This window comes from Tupaia chinensis, unplaced genomic scaffold (genome assembly GCF_000334495.1).
Source record: "Tupaia chinensis unplaced genomic scaffold, TupChi_1.0 Scaffold000085_1, whole genome shotgun sequence".
Classification (NCBI taxonomy): Eukaryota; Metazoa; Chordata; class Mammalia; order Scandentia; family Tupaiidae; genus Tupaia; species Tupaia belangeri.
In genome coordinates this window covers 7,789,889-7,809,142 of record NW_006159547.1, presented here as the reverse complement: position 1 = coordinate 7,809,142, position 19,254 = coordinate 7,789,889, and the positions used below count along the sequence as shown (strand labels likewise).

The following is a 19,254-nucleotide window of genomic DNA, read 5'->3' as shown; positions in this document are numbered from 1 at the left end:
TAAATACATGAAGTTAAATAAAGTACTTTTAGGGACCAGCAGTTAGCATAATGACTAGGTCACTGGACTCCCATGTAGTCGACCATGGTTCAAGTCCCAGACCTGGTGGCTTAAACTCACGCCGGGTGCATGTGCGTGCATGCTCAAGATCCTGAGAGGTGAATGGAGGAGAAGGGATTGAGCGTGGCCATCCCCCTGGGGGCTGATTTCTCGCTTGCTGTCTCTCTATCTCTCTCTGTCTTTCTGGAGAGCGCACACACCCTATAGCAAAAAAACTCAAAAAAAAAAAAAAAATACTAGGCTAATGTGTGCCTGTGCCTAAAATGCTGAAAGGAGAATGGAGAAGAAGGGATTACAGTGGCTGTCACCCCTAGAGGATGAGTTCTCACCTTGCTTCTCTCTGGTGAGCATTCATAACCTATGCCAAAAATCTAAAAAATAAAACAAAAACGTCATATTCTAACCACAAATCACATACAAAGGGATTGTATACTATTTAAGTAACAGCAGAGATTGGTCTGGCTTTTATAATTCAGTCCTAGTTGTCTCAGGTGTGTGGAAAGAAACAAGCTAGACATTTATTTTGATATCAGAGTTGGAAGTTATAGTCAGGTATCATTTTATGACTCCAGTAATACTTGGTCCTCAGCTCCAAAATACAAATGAATAAAAGAATTCTAAGTTTCTACAGTTGCTCTTAGATCCATATGTCTCAAATAATAAGTTACTCAAAATCATCCTAATATTATTAATAGCTATACAAAAGTAGAAAATTTAAAAAATTACAGTGAATATTTATAGAAAAATATAGATTATTGTTTAATTTTCATGCTGATAAAAATATAGAAAAATCACAACACAAAATGGATTATTTCTAAAATTCTTCAGATGAGACTTAGGCAAGTCATTTCTATTAAAAAAACTTATTCTTGCTGTTTTTTATTTTTTATTTTTTCAAGAGATTTTTGCTCGCTGGAGAGAAAAGCAGAAACAGAAAGTGAGAAGTCACTCCCAAGGGAAGATAGTCATCCCACAATCCCTTCTCCTCCATTCTCCTCCTGGGATTTTGGACACACACACACACACACACACACGCGCATACGCGCGCACACACACACACACACACACACGCGCATACGCGCGCACACACACACACACACACACACGTGGCATGAGTTTCAAGATGCTTGGTCCGGGAATCAAACCACAGGTGGCCATGTGGGAGTCCAGCACCTTAGCCATTTCACTTGTTGCTAGCCCTGATGTTATTTCTTTTTTAAATGTCATCATAGTTATCCACATTTTATTAACAACTCATTTATCCTTTATGTATAGTGACTATTTCATTTTTCTACTTTTTCTATTTGATATTATTTCAACATACTCAAATTGATCAATAAAACAAGTTTTATCAAAATTATCTGAAGCAAAAAATAAAGAAAAACTGAAAAAATTTTGAGAAGATTTTGCTATAGGGCACGTGCACTTGCCAGAAAGACAGACAGAGATAGACAGAAAGAGAGAAATCACCCCCCAGGGGGGATGACCATGCCACAATCCCCTCTCCTCCATTCTCCTCTCAGGATCTTGGGCACACATGCACCCCGCACCTGGCGTGAATTTAAGCCACAGGATCCAGGACTCGAACCATGGTCGACTACACAGGAGTCCAGTGACATAGCCATTACACTAACTGCTGGTCCCAAAACTGAAAATTTTAATATAGATTCTGCCATCCATATCTGAGCAGAGAATACTTTTATTATTGTTGGAACACTTTCAGTTGTTTTGATGGCTAAGGACTTCAAAAGCTGGTTAGTATTTTTGCTGTTGTTTTCTAACATAACTATTGTATGACTTTGAAAAAGTTATGATTTTGAGAGCCAGTCTTAATATTAGTTATAGATAATAGTCTGTAATTTAATCACATTTATCATAACTAAGAGTGAAAGAGATAATGCCATCTGAAACATTTTTTTGGAACATTCTTTACTATGCCCTTTGTTTTGTTTTGTTTTGTTTTGTTTTGTTTTGTTTTGTTTTGAGAGGTTTTTGCTATAGGGCGAGTGCGCTTGCCAGACAGACAGAGAGAGACAGAGAGACAGAAAGTGAGAAATCACCCCCCAGGGAGGATGGCCATGCCACAATCCCTTCTCCATTCTCCTCTTGGGATCTTGGGCTTGCACACATACACGCCCGGAATGAGTTTTTAGCCACTGGGTCCGGGACACGAAACATGGTCGACTACATGGGAGTCCAGCAACATAGCCATTACGCTAACTGCTGGTCCCTATGCCCTTTGTTTTTGAAACCAAGGAATCATTTTAATGTTCAGATACAACCGGACACCTCATTACTAAAGAAAACTTTCTCTTTTTGTTTGTTTGTTTTATTATAGAGAGTGCATGCATGCACACATGAAAGAATGAGAAAGACAGAAAAAGAGAGAAAGCACCCTAGATGGAATCTCATCACACTGTCATCCCTTTTCTCTAGCCTTCCAGCTGCTCAGGGTCTTGGGTGCCCTCTTGAATAGATGGCATGTTCTCAAGCCTACCCAAGGATATGAACCCATGATGGATGTGTGGCTTTCTGGACCATTGCCTCATCAATGATAGACTGCACAACCTAGTCTGGGGAAAACTTCCCATTCTTGACACAATTCTGCCTATATAAATTAATTATACTCCCCAAACATATTTTCTCAATTAGTAGAAAATATACTCTAATTTAGAAAAGGGAAAACCTCAGCAGTTGAAAGCAGTGAAGATACTATTGGGTTCTTAGAAAAGTCACGACTAATTTTCGCATAGAAAAATATGTCATGACTTTTCTGATGATCCAGTATATGTATGTGTATGTATGCATATATATAATTATTTCTGAAAGTGCTAGGATCTGATATGATAAATATAAGAGTAAAAGTTAGGACATATATTTTCCAGTGGCTAAGTCAAAGTTATAATCAAAGATTATACATAAGGGAACCAGCAGTTAGCATAATGGCTATGTTGCTGGACTCCCATGTAGTCGATGGCAATTCGAGTCCTAGACCTGGTGGCTTAAACTTATGCAGGGCGCTTGTGCGTGCATGCCCAAAATTCCGAGAGGAGAAAGGAGGAGAAGGGATTGCAGCGTGGCCATCCCCCCTGGGGGTTGATTTTTCGCAGCGTGGCCATCCCCCCTGGGGGTTGATTTTTCGCTTTCTGTCTCTCTGTCTCTGTCTTTCTGGTGTGCTCACATGCCCTATAGCAAAAACCTCTCCAAAAAAAAAAAAAAAAGATTATACATAAGGAAGTTTAGACAGTCGTTGAGAATAGAGGTTGTTGCATGGATTAAGCATGAAAAAAACAGTTCAAAGGTTTTTATTTTCAATTGTTAATATTGTGCTATGTGACCATATTAAAGCTGTCAAATTAGTCTACAGGACAGAATGTATTTCTACTTGAATGTTACCAGTAATTGAAAATTGCATATAAAGTTATGTTGAATTCAAATCTGATAGAAAGGTGTATGCATTAGAAATTCTTACAGAATCTCAGTAATATAAACATGTAGATTATCTTGGCCATCTTATTTTATAATGCAGATTTTAATCCAGAAAATCCCCAATGGTGCATGATATATATGTGCAGGTATTTGTGTGTGTATATGTATGCATGTGTGCTATGGGTATTTAACATGAATTTCATCATAGAATTGATGGCCATTCTCACAGTCCCTGCAATCTTTTGAGTGTAATATCCTTCATTTGTAACTTTAAGACTAGAGTTAGATGTTAGATGAGAATACTTTTTGCCACACTCACCAGTCTAGGTCATTTACATTTATCATTCATTTAACAAATGGGCATTAAGCCAATGTTATGTAGAATGTTTTCCTAAATACTGAGGGGTTTTCCAAATAAGTTAAATTGTCCAACTTTAAGGAGTCTTTTTTATATTAATGAAGACAAATTTGTTTTTCATTATTCTGTAGATGAGAGTTCCTACCTGTTTCATTTAAGAAGATAAGAATTAAGGTATATATGAAATCTTTAAACTGAGCTTCTGGGGACAGTTTAGGATCACATTTCTTAGCTTTGTAAGTTTTTCTCACACTTGCAGTCCCTGAAACATGTAGCCTCTGCCACTACTGATGTCAGCAAAATGGAGCCCCACACCAAGCATATTTATCCCTCCAGCCTACGTCAGACTAAATCTCATTAGGGTAGTTCTGATTAACCAGCTCTTAAGTCACCCATCTGCCACCTAATGGTAAACATGTCCAAGAAATAGTATTTGGATCTGTTTTGAGGAGGTGGGATTCAGAATACCATTAACTATCAAATATAGAGGGCATGTCTAAAAGATTTTGAACAGCCACAAATGGAAAATCTCTATTACAATCCAACTTTCATTATATCTCTTTTCCTTATTAAAATTCTAAACAGTAGCAATGCTGAGATGTACCTATCCTGCATTACAACTATGTCTCAAACAAAAAATAAAAGAAAAACACCTTTTATCAGAAATCAAGGTCCACAAATGCAGTTTGCTGCATTTCACTACATGCCTAGGGTTCTGAGGTGTGTACCTTCCTGTTCTCATTACATCTCAATCAACTATCCATGTATTCTATATCATGTATGCATCTAATGTTAACCAGAATCAACACACCTAGCATAAAATAGGTTAGAAGGATGACAATGAGAACAAAAGAAAGAGAATAATCCAGAATACATTATGTTTGAAATACAACAAAAGGAAAGATCTTCTGTTCTCCAATTGTTCATAAAGTCCTAATTGGGAAACATAAATTTCAGTTTCAATTCTTGATTCCTGGACTTATATATAAAGTCAATATTTGTTCCAAGAAAGGAACTGTACATACTCTTATCAGTAATTCTGAGTATATACTAATGCCAAAATGTTAACATCCCCAAACCTAGCAATGTGTTGTCTTCCTGGATTTTCTGGATCATATATCCATTCTACAGCACCAGCTTCCTCTGTACACTTGATAATGTGGTAACTCCAGTGATTCCTGGAAGCATTAATCGGTTACATTACCCTTTTTCACTGTAAAATGAGTTTTTGGTCTAAAGTATTATTGTGTATTGATAGCATGACTATAAGGAAAAAATTCAGTAAGTTGGTGATACTGGAGGAAGCATAGCTATTAGAGAAGGCAAATCCATATCCAGGAAAAGTGTTCAATACAGTGAGAAAAAGACCAACTACCTTCACCTTCTTTTTTTTTTTTTTTTTTTAGAGGTTTTTTTTTTTTTTTTTTTTTTTAGAGGTTTTTTTTTTTTTTTTTTTTTTTAGAGGTTTTTTTTTTTTTTTTTTTTTTTAGAGGTTTTTTTTTTTTTTTTTTTTTTTAGAGGTTTTTTTTTTTTTTTTTTTTTTTAGAGGTTTTTTTTTTTTTTTTTTTTTTTAGAGGTTTTTTTTTTTTTTTTTTTTTTTAGAGGTTTTTTTTTTTTTTTTTTTTTTTAGAGGTTTTTTTTTTTTTTTTTTTTCTTTTTGCTATAGGGCGCGTGTGCTCACCAGACAGACAGAGAGAGACAGAGGGACAGAAAGTGAGAAATCCCCCCCCAGGGGGAATGGCCACACCTCAATCCCTTCTCCTCCATTCTCCTCTTGGGATCTTGGGCACGCACACACACGTGCCCAGCGTGAGTTTTAAGCCACCAGGCCCGGGACGCGAACTGCGGTTGACTACATGGGAGTCCAGTGACATAGCCATTATGCTAACTGCTGGTCCCCCAACCACCTTCTTGTTGGAAATGGTTCGATATAATCTCGCTTCAAGGTGTCTCCAGGTGTGCTTTGTGTATTGTATTATGTCAGAAGCTCAGTTTGATGCCTATACTGCTAAATGGTTGCATGTATTTTTAAGGAAAGTTTTCTGATTATTTTATTATTACAAAGAACCCTAAAACCTAATGAAACAAAATAGCATTTTAGTATGATCATGAACCCTATGGGTCAAGGACTCAGAAATGGAACAGTGAGGATGTCTTTGCCTTCTCTGTAATACTAGGGGTTCCAGCTGGGATGACTTGATGAGTCAGAAACATTTGAATCTTCCCAAATGTCCCTTTTCTAGTTTTCAGGAGTCTTCCACCCTCTTTTATTCCTCATGTCATTTTTTTCTTCCAGAGTCATTGCAAGATTCCCCATAAGAGACTTAGAAAGGCGATGAATTCATTTTACAGTGCAACTCAGTGACTTCTCTTAGATCGGGATCTTTATTTTCTCCCTGCTTTGTCTTGGCACTTTAGTCAGAGGCTATTATGAGCAGCTACAGCAACACTTGGTTCTCTTACTGAGCCTTGACCTAGAATTCCAAGCCTTAAGCTTGTCATTTTCTTTCTTTAAACTCTTCAATGTAGTTCAAAGCATCCAGTTCACCACATTGTCCCTGCATTCTTTATGCCCTTTAAAATGGTCCACTGTAACTATGACTCAGACCATCAAAGTCTTACTTTCACAGACACTTCATTTCAAGAGAACCCAGGTTATTATTAAGTAACTATCTAACTTTCATGTACCAAAGAAGACAATGTACCTTCTTTTGATGTTTATCTAACCATTACTTTGTTGGTTCTATTCAGGTCAGATATCCCAGATTCTCATTTTTCTGAGAAGTTGTTGCCTATAGACCTATCTGGTACAAACTATTGCTTTAATCTGGGTTCAGTTACTCATTTCACAAATATGTATATGAGACATGTGTCAGTCTTCTAAGTACTGAACATACGCTGATAAACAAAATAGGAAAAAATCTTTCTTTATGATCTTTTTCATTTATATTTGGAGATAACAAACAAGATAAACATAGGAAATAAATAGTGTGATAGAGAAGGACAATTGATAAAATGAAAGAATTAAACTGGAAAGGGGATAGTAAGTACAGAAGATAACCAGGAAAAGCTTTGTTAAAAGGTGATATTTAAGTAAAAGTATGAAAGAGGTGGTGAAGTGAGATGGTCATGCAGATATCTAAAAGAGAATGTTCTAGGTAGGAAAAAAAACAGGTACATAGGCCCATACGTGAATTCCTGGTTATTTAATTGTTAAATACAGGACAGTACCAGCTATGGTGACAGAGTGGTAACACAGCGCTCCATGATGCTGAACCCACGGGCTTGCATCTGAGGTTTACATGCTAGGTATTGATGCACATGCCCAAGATCCTGGCTAGTGAAAGCTGAGGTGGACCACAGCCTGAAGACCCTGTTGGATGTACCTGTGCTTTGCTCTCTCTTTCATAGAACAAATAAATAAATAATAAACTTCTTTAAAAACAAAACTAAACAAACAAGAGACAACAAGGAAGCCAATGCATCTACACTGGAATGAGCAAGAAGCAAAATGGAGATGAGTTCAGAGAATTTAGATAGCATTGAAAAATGTAAATACTTTAGCTTTTACTTGAACCAGATGAGAAAACATTGAGGATTTAGGCAGAAGAATGACCGAACTTATATCTAAACTTACATAGGGTTTTGAGAATAGCCTTATAGGTGAAAGAATGAAAGCCGAGGACCAGGTAGGAAGCTATTGTAACTGAGGGGGAGATAGTGGGTCTTAGACCTAAGTGATGGCAACGAATATAGTGAGAGTCTGGAAGTTGAGAGAACACAGAAAACAGTGATTATAATCCTGAACTGTCCATTTTAAGGTTGGTAGGGAGACAGTGAAGAAGTAAGTTTAGTAAAGCAGAAGGACATTTTTATGATAAAGAGATATAGACAAAGTATTTTTAAGGTTTGAACACTTAAATAGGTGAGCTAAAATGTCTATGAATTAGAAGATAAGTATGAATGAGTTGCACTCATTGCTAATAGCAGTCTATAGTAAAACTCTTAGCAATGAGTTACTGAGATAGGGTATAAATTGAAACCACTGAAGTGCATGAGGTCTAGAAATTTAGAGGTCAACACGTTGGAAGCATCTCAAAGAATAATAAGAATGAACAAGAATTATAACTGGAGTAATGTTGAACAAAGCAGCATTGATTAGGGGGCTAACATATTTAAGGAATAATAGGAAATGACCCACCCACAGTAGATGAATGAATGCTAAGCAAGGTCACAGTAGATAAACCCTGGTGAGCTGAGTGTCAGTGTATACTTAGTTGCAGACAACAGGGGTTCACTCTAGTAGTTGTTTTTAATGAATATTAAGGAATCCTTAGCAAAGTGGTCTGCAGCCTAAGCTTTCCATACCAAATTCTAAAACTTTACCACAAATCTGATGAAGGGATTGTTTATCTTTTTTTGGTATAAAATCATAATGTCTTTGTCATTCCTATTGGTCAAAATGGATGCCTTACTGTCTTGTCTTCTCATGAGGCTCACCATGTGCATGGGTGTGTAATTAGTAGAAACTACGTGGTACAGAAAAGAGTAGAAGTAGTTTTTTGTACTCTCCTATGTTTAGAAAAATACGTAATGACTTTCCTGATGACCTAATATAATTAGTGGCGGTGAATGTAGAAATTAACCTATTAAGCACAATAAAATATGATACTGATCGGTGGCACTGAATCTAACAGTGGTATTGTGAAAGCCAAAATTTTCATTATAGTTTCAGCCTTAGAAAAAATTCTTAGGAAGAAAACATGGTTTCCTTTGCATCGTCCCACTCCCAATATCATAACTGTCCTCATTTGGTTAATTTCTGTTTTCTTTTTTGATTTTTTCACAGACAGTGCTCATTAGCCTATTCTTCTAAAGTTTACCAGTTATGTTTGGTTCTTCACTAGGAAAATTGCAATAATGCATACTAATCCAGCATTTTTGTTTTTTTTTTCTCCTCATATATCTTTGTTTTTAGCAGCAGAATTCTCTTTTTTAAAAAGATGATTTATTTTAATTTTTCGTCATTACTTATTTTTTAATTTGACCAGAGAAAGAGAGAACTAGAAAGTGAGAAAGCAAGTTACCAGGTCCAAAACTCAAACCATGGTCAGTCATGTGGGAGTCTGGTACCTTAACCACCAACCACCTGTCGGCCCCAAAATTACATTTTAAAATAAAAGCAAATATGAAATACCAATTCACAACACAAGGAGTCTTTAAAACATTCATGAAAATCCATATTCCTAGGATCAGTCCTATCGCACAGCAGTTAAGCATTGTGCATAGGATCTGGATGGCAAACCATAGTTCCAGTCCTAACCCCTCAGGCTGGAAAAACACAGTCATGAATGCCTGAATGTCCAAAATACTAATAGGATGGAGAAATGGAGGAAAACATTTCCAATGTGACCACATCCATAAGGGTACTCCCTCCTTCCCTCCCTCCCTCTCTCTCTCTCTCTCTCTGCCTTCCTCCTTCTCTCTCTGCCACTCTCTCTCTCTCCCTCCCCCCTCTCTCCTCTTCCCCTCTCACCCTCCCTCTTCCTCTCCCCACCCCAGGACCACATGAACTATCCTCTGGGAAAAAAAAAAAGTCAACTGAAAAAATGTGTACTATATAAAACAACTAACTATGCATGAATTACAAAACATTTTTTGCATAAATTTGTACTTGATACCCTTTCCCACAAATTTTTTTTTGGGGGAGAAGATTTTGCTATAGGGCATGTGCGCTAGCTAGACAGACAGATAGAGACAGAGACAAAAAATGAGAAAGCGCCCCCCCCAGGGAGGATGGTCATGCTGCAATCCCTTCTCCTCCATTCTCCTCTGGGGATCTTGGGCACACATGCACATGTGCCCAGCGTGAGTTTAAGCCACCAGCTCTGGGACTCAAACCGTGGTCAACTACAGTTCAGCAACATAGCCATTGTGCTAACTGCTGGTCCCCCCACAAACTTTTGAAATGCCTATTTAAAAGCAGGACTTATCGGGACCGCAACATAGCGTAATGGCTATGTCGCTGGACTCCCACGTAGTCAACCGCAGTTCACGTCCCAGACCCAGTGGCTTAAAACTCACGCCAGGTGCGTGTGCATATGTGCCCAAGATCCCGAGAGAACAGAGGAGAAGGAATTGTGGCGTGGCTATCCCCCCTGGGGGGTGATTTCTCGCTTTCTGTTTCTCTGTCTCTGTCTGTCTGGCGGGCTCACGTGCCCTATAGCAAAAACCTCTCCAAAAAAAAAAAAAAAAGGCAGAACTTCTCTGTCAGCAGTATGAAGAAATTGGAATAGTCTAGGAACTGTTTATTGGACTTTCTCTCACCTCTATGATAGCCCCAGAAACTCCCATGGAAGACATAGTTTTCAGAACATTGTGAAAAGTATGCCTTTAACTCCTTTTCCCAAAATGGCTATTGGGAATTTCAATTGCTGTCTTGCCGTTGGTTGCATATAGTTTTCTATAATAAAATTTGAAGAGCAGTTATTAAAGTCATGTGATTGCTACTATGACTTAGAGCAAAGCTTCGATTATGCTTATTTCTTTCAGTTCAAAAAATGTCAATGGGACTTCTGATACTGTTTTCTTAAAAAATCATCAGGTCAGTCATGTGCAAGAGTGAGTTGCCCACATGAGACCTGCCAAGACAGACCATCGTCCCCATTCTTAGCTGCCTACCAGCACTGGGAGCAGTCTAGCCCATCCGCAGCTTACCTAAGCAGCCCAGTAGCCTGCCCTCAGCAGGCCTTGAGCCACACCCAGAGCTATAGGAGCAACTCTGCCTACCTGTAAACCTTCCCTGTCTTCTGGAGAGCCAGGTCACAGTTGAAAGTCCACCTCCACAAACTCTTTCAGCCTAGACTGCTGAGGCATGGTGGACATTGCTGACATGTAATACAACTGAAGAGATTACATGAAGATAACACTACTAAATTCACCCAGAACAAACACCTATGTTGCCTACCCAAGCAATATCCTGGATCCATATACAGAAAAAATTCTTTCACCACAAATGCTATAAAATGAATAGAGACAATTTCAAAAAGTTCACAGAAAAGGCATATCAGGAACAGACTGTGCATGAATTTCAAAACATACTTAGCACCAAAATAAACTTATACTTCCACTTCTCCAGAAAATATTAAGTTCTCTCATATATATTCTTCTAACACCAGAACTCTCAAATGTATAATGTAAATATTACTAGACCTAAAGGTAGATATAGATACCAAAACAATGATAGTTGGAGACCCCACCTCACTCTCAGTATTGGGCAGACCATCTAGACAAAAAAAAATCAGCAAGGAAGCATTAGTTTGTTTTGTTTTGTGTTGTTTTGTTTTGTTTTTTGGAGAGATTTTTGCTATAGGGCGTGTGCGCTCACCAGACAGACAGAGAGAGACAGAGAGCCAAAAAGTGAGAAATCACCCCACCAGGGGGAATGGCCACACTGCAGTCCCTTTTCCTTCATTCTCCTCTTGGGATCTTGGGCACACACACTCACACGTCCAGCGTGAGTTTTAAGCCACCAAGTCCAGGACTCGAACCACGGCCGACTACATGGGAGCCCAGTGACATAGCCATTACACTAACTGCTGGTCCTGGAAGCATTAGTTTTAAACTGCACCAAAAGTTTCTCTCTGTTTTGTTGTTTTTGTTCATTTGTTTGTTTTTTTCCCCCAAGTCATGAATTTTTATCTTTATTGTAGAAATACAAAACCGAAATATTAATACATTTCATTTTAGTTCTTTAATGTCAGGTTTTTTAGAAGTATTAAAAAATGAACTGAGGCTCTTTTCTCTGTGAATAGAAAAAATAAAATTAACTGCACTACAGACCAATTGAAACTAACAGACACTTATAGGTTATTTCATTCAACAGCTGCAGAAAAGCAATCTTCTCAACACATGGAACATTCTCCAATATAGTCTGCATTTTAAGTCACAAAACAAATATCAAAATACCGTAGAAGAATTTTAAAAAGTAACATCATATTGAGTATCTTTATGACTACAAGTGAGAAACATTAGGAATTAATAACAAGAGACTTTGGGAGTCATACAGATACATGGGAACTAAACATGTTCCTAAATAACACTGGGCTAATGAAGAAATAAGGAAATTTTTAAATTTCTTTAAACAAGTAAGATGAAAACACAATTTGCCAAAACCTGTAAGTACTAAACAGTACCAAGAGGGAAGCAATAAGTGCCCACATCAAAAAAATACAAATATTTAAAGTATACAACCGAATGCTGTGCATCAAGTAATTTCAGAAGCAAGAACAAAATAAAATTAGTGGAAATAAAATATAGATCAGAACAAAGATAAGAAAATTTAAGACCAAAAATCATTACAAGAGATCGTGAAATGAAAAGATAAACAAAATTGGCAAACCATTAGCTAAACTTAAAGAAAAAAGACAGAAAACCCCAATAAATTAGAAATTTAAAAAGAAACTTTACAACTGATATCTTAAAAATATAAACATCATTGCAGACTATTGTGAGCAATTATATGCCAACAAATTAGAAAACGTGATGAAATGGATAAATTTTTGGATGTATACAACTAACCAAGATTGCATTATTTACATTCAACCTATCTCTCTCTCTCCCTCTCCTTTTCTTCTGTCTCTCAACTTCCCTTCCTCTTTCAGTCTCTGAAACTCATGTATCTAAATGCCCAAGTAAGAGATCACTAGCTGAAAATACAATAGCGAAGACATGGAATCGACCTAAATGCCCATCGAAAAGTGCATAAAGCAAACATGGTGTGGGGGTTGGCAGGTGTCATGGCGGTTAAGGGCATTGGACTCGCACATGGCCAACTGCAGTTTGAATCTCAAACCTGGCAGCTTGCTTTCTCACTTTCCCTCTCTCTCTGCCTGTCTGTCTCTGTTCCTGTCTGGTCAAATTAAAACAAACAAACAAACAAACAAATAAAAACAAAAAATAAAATAATTCTTTAAAAAATAAAGAAAATATGGTGTGTGTGTGTGTGTGTGTGTGTGTGTGTGTGTGTGAAGAGTATTCAGCCATTAGAAAGAATAAAATCTTGTCATTTGAAGTAACATGGATGAGCTGGAACATATTATGTGAAATGGAATAACCAAGGCACAGAAAGAGGAAAAATGCACATTCTAACACATATGTGGAGACTGACAAAGTTGAACTCATAGAAGTAGAGAATAAATGATTACCAGGAGCCTGAAAGGTAGCAGAGGAAGAAAGACAGGAGTTATTGGTTAATGGATACAAATTACAGTTAGATAAGAGCAATAAATTTTAGTGTTTTATAGCATAGTAGAGTAACTATAGTTAACAGTTATTTATATTACAGAATAGCTAAAAGAGAGGATTTTGAGTGTTGCCAGCACAATGGTAAATGTTTAAGATAATGGGTATGCTAATTGCCCTCATTTGCTTATTATACATTATATTCATGTATTGAAAAATTACACTGTATCCAGTGAATATATAGAACCATTATGTATCAATTAAAAACTGAAAAACACAAGATAGATGAAAAGTCATCAAGCATCAGGCAATATTCTTGAATGATCCTATTGGAGAATACATATTGTGTCGAGTGTTCTATTGGGTCATCAGAAAAGTCACGACATATTTTTCTGTTTTTCTGTCCACAGATGTGTCATGTCTTTTTTCTGATGACCCAGTACTTCTACTGAATCTATCTTGAAAGTAATAAATTTGCTTAAGTGATACGTAATATTTGTATCATGTTTTAAAATTTAATAGCTTCTTATGATTGAAATGCAATTTATCTTTAATATAATTTCTGAATCCCATTTTAAACAGGTTTGTACTTTCTTGCTGTTACCTGTACTATAACCTGAGATTATCACTATGTATTATGTAAATATAGTAACCTTTTAAGCTGGACGTCATTGTGAGTATTGGTGACTTGTATCCATCCATAAGATAATTTCATTTTCTTTTAAATCCAACAGCTGTTACTGGAGCATTTGGAGTGCCTTGTGTCACGGCATGAAAGGTCACTAAGAATGACGGTGGTAAAACGACAAGCCCAGTCCCCCTCAGGAGTATCCAGTGAAGTTGAGGTTCTCAAGGCGCTGAAATCTTTGTTTGAGCACCACAAGGCCTTGGATGAAAAGGTAGAGTATGGACAAGAGATTTCCAGCTTTGCTCTGCTTTTGTCTGGCATTAAGCTCCTTTTCTACATTCGTTAACTTACCCAACTCCTGAATTAAGTTGGGTTCAAACAACACATTTGAGTTATTTGAAAAGTCATTTAAAAATTAAAATGGAATGCATATTGATAATATTCATCACTGCCATACCACTGAATCTATGGCTTACCAGAATTGGACTTTTATTATGGTATATCATGGCTCTACTCTAGTTGGTCACTTAAAATTTAGTACTGTTCAGTATCATTCAACTTCTGTGTTCCTCTCTCAATTTCTCTCCCTCTGTTCAACACCCCACTTTTTCTCTTTCAAAATGCATGTCTATAAATACCGCATAAGAGACCACTAACTGAAATTTGTACCTATTTCGAAATGCAAATTGGATGTACTTTAGTTTTTAGACATTTATATTAGCGGCATCCACTTTTTCTAGGCCTCTAATATCTTAGTTTCAGATGTACATTTAGAGTCTCTGCATGTAACAGCATAAAGTATTAGTAGAAAATACCTGCTTTTAGGTCTTTTTAAAAGTAGCTGTAAGCTTCTCTTAGCTATTTCTCAAATAAGTTCTACTGGCATATATAAGCCAATATGATGATAATATCCTTTGGAGATTAGTAAGGCTTATGACATGATTTCAATTTTGTGAAATTTCAAAGAAAACTTTTAAAAATTAATAAAGCTTTAGGGTTTAGAGTAAGAAATGGGGCACCTCATTGTAAAATATCTGACAGTTCTGAGCTTTAAAATCTAAACTAAGGATTACTGCCCAGTTTTGAGCATGCAGACATTTTTGTTCTGTTTAATATTAACATACATATATATTTTTATCATTGGCATTTCAGATGTTCTTACAGTAGGGGATTATGTGGGGTGTATACATAAGGATAACTATAATTCTGTCTTCTTGATTATTAAGAACAAATTGTATTTTGTTTTCCATTTTAGCCAGGAGGCAACTAGTTTATTATTAATCTACAATAAAATATAAATTAATGCTATATAAAATACATACTAAATATAAAAATATTTATTCAGCACACTTAATGTTTTGTTTTATATTATATTCCCTCTTCTTTATGTAATTATATCAATAATTTGCGAGATTTTATATTTATCAATATTTACTATGTTAGACTTATTGGCAAATATTTAACACATGAAAATAAGACATTCTCCTTATAATTGAGGGATTCTTGGTTAGGAATAGAGGTTCACATATCAATAGCATGCAATGCTCAGAAATGATGTATATAATATGAGTTACAGAAAAAAATGTGTTTAATTCTGCTTGAGTAATGAGACAGTCAAGGATATCTTTAAGATGGGATTACAATTGATCTGAGTATTAAAGAGTAAGAGTTCTTTTCTGTTGTTGGTTATGATTTTTTTTTAATCAGAGAGAGATTCTCTAAGCAGAAGAACCAACATATAAAATAACCCAGAGCTCTAAGAACATGGCCTGTTCAGAGAATGTTTAACAGTTTTGCATGACTTAAACTAGAGAATGTGTGATTTCAGTTTTCCTTTATGAACATTTCCACATCATTTAAATGAGGGATGTTTTTAGTTTAATTTTAATTTATTTTAAAACATCTTGCCAGCAGGTACATGTGCTCACCAGAGAGAGAAAGAGAGAGAGCAGGAAACTGAAAAAGCACCCCCCCACACTGTGATGGCCACACCACAATCCTTCCTCCTCCTTCTTTTCTTACTCCCTCAGGACTTTGGAAGGGCAGATACCCGGGGTGTTCTTCAAGTCACCAGTCTAGGATTTGAACGGCATGCTTGGCCATGAGGGATCCAGATACCTTAACCACCAAGCCACTGGCTAGCCCTTGAGGGATGCTTTCTGTTTTATTAGAACATCAATTGATAAACAGTATTTAAGATAAATAGCCTGATAGTGTGGGTACAGTTAAGAAGAAAATTATTGTTGTACAGTTTTTAAGATAGAAATATTTTACTCTGTAGAAGTTACAGGAGTTGGGAACCAGCAGTTAGCGTAATGGCTATGTAACTGGACTCCCACGTGGTCGACCGCGGTTCGCGTCCCGGACCCGGTGGCTTAGAACTCACGCCGGCTGCATGTACATGCATGCCCAAGATCCCGAGAGGAGAATGGAGGAGAAGGGATTGCAGCGTGACCATCCCCTCTGGGGGTGATTTCTCGCTTGCTGTCTCTATGTCTCTCTCTGTCTCTCTGGCGAGCGTACGTGCCCTATAGCGAAAAAACCTCTCCAAAAAAAAAAAAAAAAAAGAAGTTACAGGAGTTTAACATAACTAAATAAAGCATTCTATGATGTAACATAGGTATTACAGTAGTATTTATTAACTTACTAGAGTGCACTGGACATGGGTTAGTTCAGGTTTAACTTAATTTTTCATCAAAGAAGTTGTACTCAGCAACCTAAAGCTTGAACTCTAGTCAGACAGACGAGGACAAGTGACCTAAGCATCTATTATTTCCTCCTCTTTCAAGAGAAGACAGTAGCATTACCTCAGAGTTGCGAGAATTAGATATGATGTGACTGGCAAAACTGCTTTTTCTTTCAATCGCCGGAGAGTACATGTACTCACCGAAGAGAAACAGAAAGAGAAAGGGGGGGGGGGAAAGAGGAAGCAAACCCCAATGGGGAAAGGTCACACAGCTCCCTTCTCCTCCATTTCTCCATCTGTTGGATTTCGGGCCTGTATACCCATGCATCTTTTTCAAGTTTCAGGCCAAGATTTGAATCAAGATCTTTAAGTTGACCCTGACATGCAAAGCTTTTAACCAGGTCTTATTATGTGGCAAGTCCTGAGTGAATGTTAATGAATGTTATTTTCTTTTTGATTGATTGATTGATTTAAATTTGACCAGAGAGGGACAGAGAAAGAGAAAGAAAGAAAGTGAGAAAGCAAGATACTAGTTCTGGGACTCATACAGTGGTTGGCCATGTGGGAGTACCATGCCCTTAACCACCATGCCATCTACCAGTCCCAATGAATGTTATTTTCAACATGAGTAAATTGCAGAATTCTGTGAAACATTGAAAGGAAAATTATTGGTATCACTGCTGACCCAGATGCTTGTCTTAAAATAACATTTCATTTAGTTATTGAGAAATTAATATATGCCTTATTGCCCTTACAGACAGTTTCTCTAAGATTAGCTCAAAGTTTCATACATGGCTGGGAGGGGTGATGATATAAACAGAAATAAGAAATTACAATATGTTAGTTTAAGTGCTATGATTAATAAATGCTATGTTAAATATATTCAAAAGTCAGAAGAATATACAATTAACCATGTCTTATTGACAACTAACAACTTTATACAGAGAGTTTAGAGCACATGAAAAACTAAATAAACTATACAACATTAAGTATGGCTATAGACAATTACTGTGACTAGCAGTCTCTATTATTAATGTTCACTTACACATCCACTGGGTGTTAGGGGTTGAATTTTTATAATGAATCAAGATCAATGGTAATTTTGACATCACCTTCTAATATATTTATCTATGCCATGAGATGGAGTAAATGAAAAGTATGTGTTTTGAAATTACTTAGGAATCACTATTAATTAAGCAAAAAAGATATACTGGGCATGCATGGGAATTGTAACCCCAAATTTAGTAAATATATCCCCTTCCCATATAGTTCCATTAATAAATATCACAGCGTCAAGACAGAATTTGAGGACAAAGCCTAGGGTCTCATGGTTAGGGGTGCTGGATACCACATGGCTGACCATGTCATTCGTATCCAGCACCCAGAGTTGTGAAAAGCATGCCAGGCATCTGTGCACATGTGACCAAAATCTTGACAGGCTGGAGAAGGGATTGTGGCTTGACCATGCCTCTTTGCAGAATCTTTCTTACACTCTGCCTCTGTCTGACAAGTGCATGTACCGTCTGGCAAGTGCATGTGCCCTCTTGCAAATTAAGAAACAAAACACTAGAGTGTGAACTTCTGTTTGAAAAATTTTCCTCAGAAATATTTTCTATTGTAAGACTGATTTTAAACAAGCTGAGACCTTACCATACCTTATCTTCAATAGGGCATGTTGGTTCCTTCCATTAGAGTCTCTTTATCCTGCCACACATTGGTCATTTTTAGGAACTCGTTTTATTTTCATCTTTAGAGATAATAATTTTGAGATCTTGAAACAACTTTTTTGGGAAAAAAGGCACTTCTCATAAAGCGTTTTTTATTCCATTGTGGAAAAATATAATAAATGAAATGAGAAATAAAAAAATTTAGAGGTCTACAAGTAATATATTTGAGGGTTACATTATAGCACTATAAATAAGCAATCAATATATCTTATCTTGACTTCACAGACAATAGATTAATTGAAAGAAATAGTTAACTATAGAGATCAGGTTATCAACTGCTTACATAGGAAAAAAATAAAACTGTGAAATTTTCATGGCATATCAATCAAGCCTAGATAGCTACATAAGAACATAAAATTCAATAAGAAAAATAAAGATAATAATATTCTACTGCTGTGATGTTCAGAGCAGAGTGAAAGTTAAAAGGCATGTCAGAGATACTAATTTTTCTTTCAATGCAATCCAAGCTATATAGACAAGGTGAAATACTGGGATTCATTATGCCCTGGAAAAGTCCCTTACTTACATAGCCACTCCTTCACCTGTCTTGTCCCTTGTTAAGTTTAGCAGAGCTAAATAAAGCTCTGTTTCATTTATTTGAGCCTTACCCCCAAATTTAAAAGCACTGAAAATAATTCATCCTCTTAAAAATAAGTAAAGCATTCATATCATAATATATTGATATTTGCAGCAACAATTTTGACATTTAAAACATTGTCTTTATTGACTTGTAAGACTAGTTTTAGATTAATGATTTTGTGGGTAATATAATTTCAATTTGAAAACACTGTTCTAAATTAAAGGGGTAATTATTCCATTTTCATACTGTTGGATAAGCTTGATCATTTTTACACCTGAAGGCTCAGTAAAACTAGACTATAAATGCTTTCTTGTGATAAATAGAAAACAGTCTGGAGAAGTTTTAAGATTTTCAGTTTAGCAAAAAATGTCAGATATTTTAACTTACTCATCAACTAAAAATGAAACTTAAAATAAATTTAGCAAGGCAAGTCGATCTTCAATATTATCAGAAGTTAAAAAAAAATTTGCTTACAGGAAAATCCCTTGTAAATATTATGAAGTGTCGGGACCAGCAGTTAGCACAATGGCTATGTTGGTGGGC

The 19,254-nt window shown here is 36.5% G+C and overlaps 1 protein-coding gene across 24 annotated transcripts in view; it reads left to right on the top strand.

The window, feature by feature from the left end:
- The window catches only part of PPFIA2 (PPFI scaffold protein A2), a 533,343-nt gene that overhangs the window by 337,389 nt on the left and 176,700 nt on the right, over nucleotides 1-19,254 (top strand). For all 24 annotated transcript variants that reach the window (XM_027769717.1, XM_006142879.3, XM_006142880.3 and 21 more), the window contains one exon: nucleotides 13,825-13,989. In XM_027769717.1, the coding sequence (XP_027625518.1) occupies nucleotides 13,825-13,989 (165 nt within the window). The remainder of the gene's footprint in view (nucleotides 1-13,824; nucleotides 13,990-19,254) is intronic.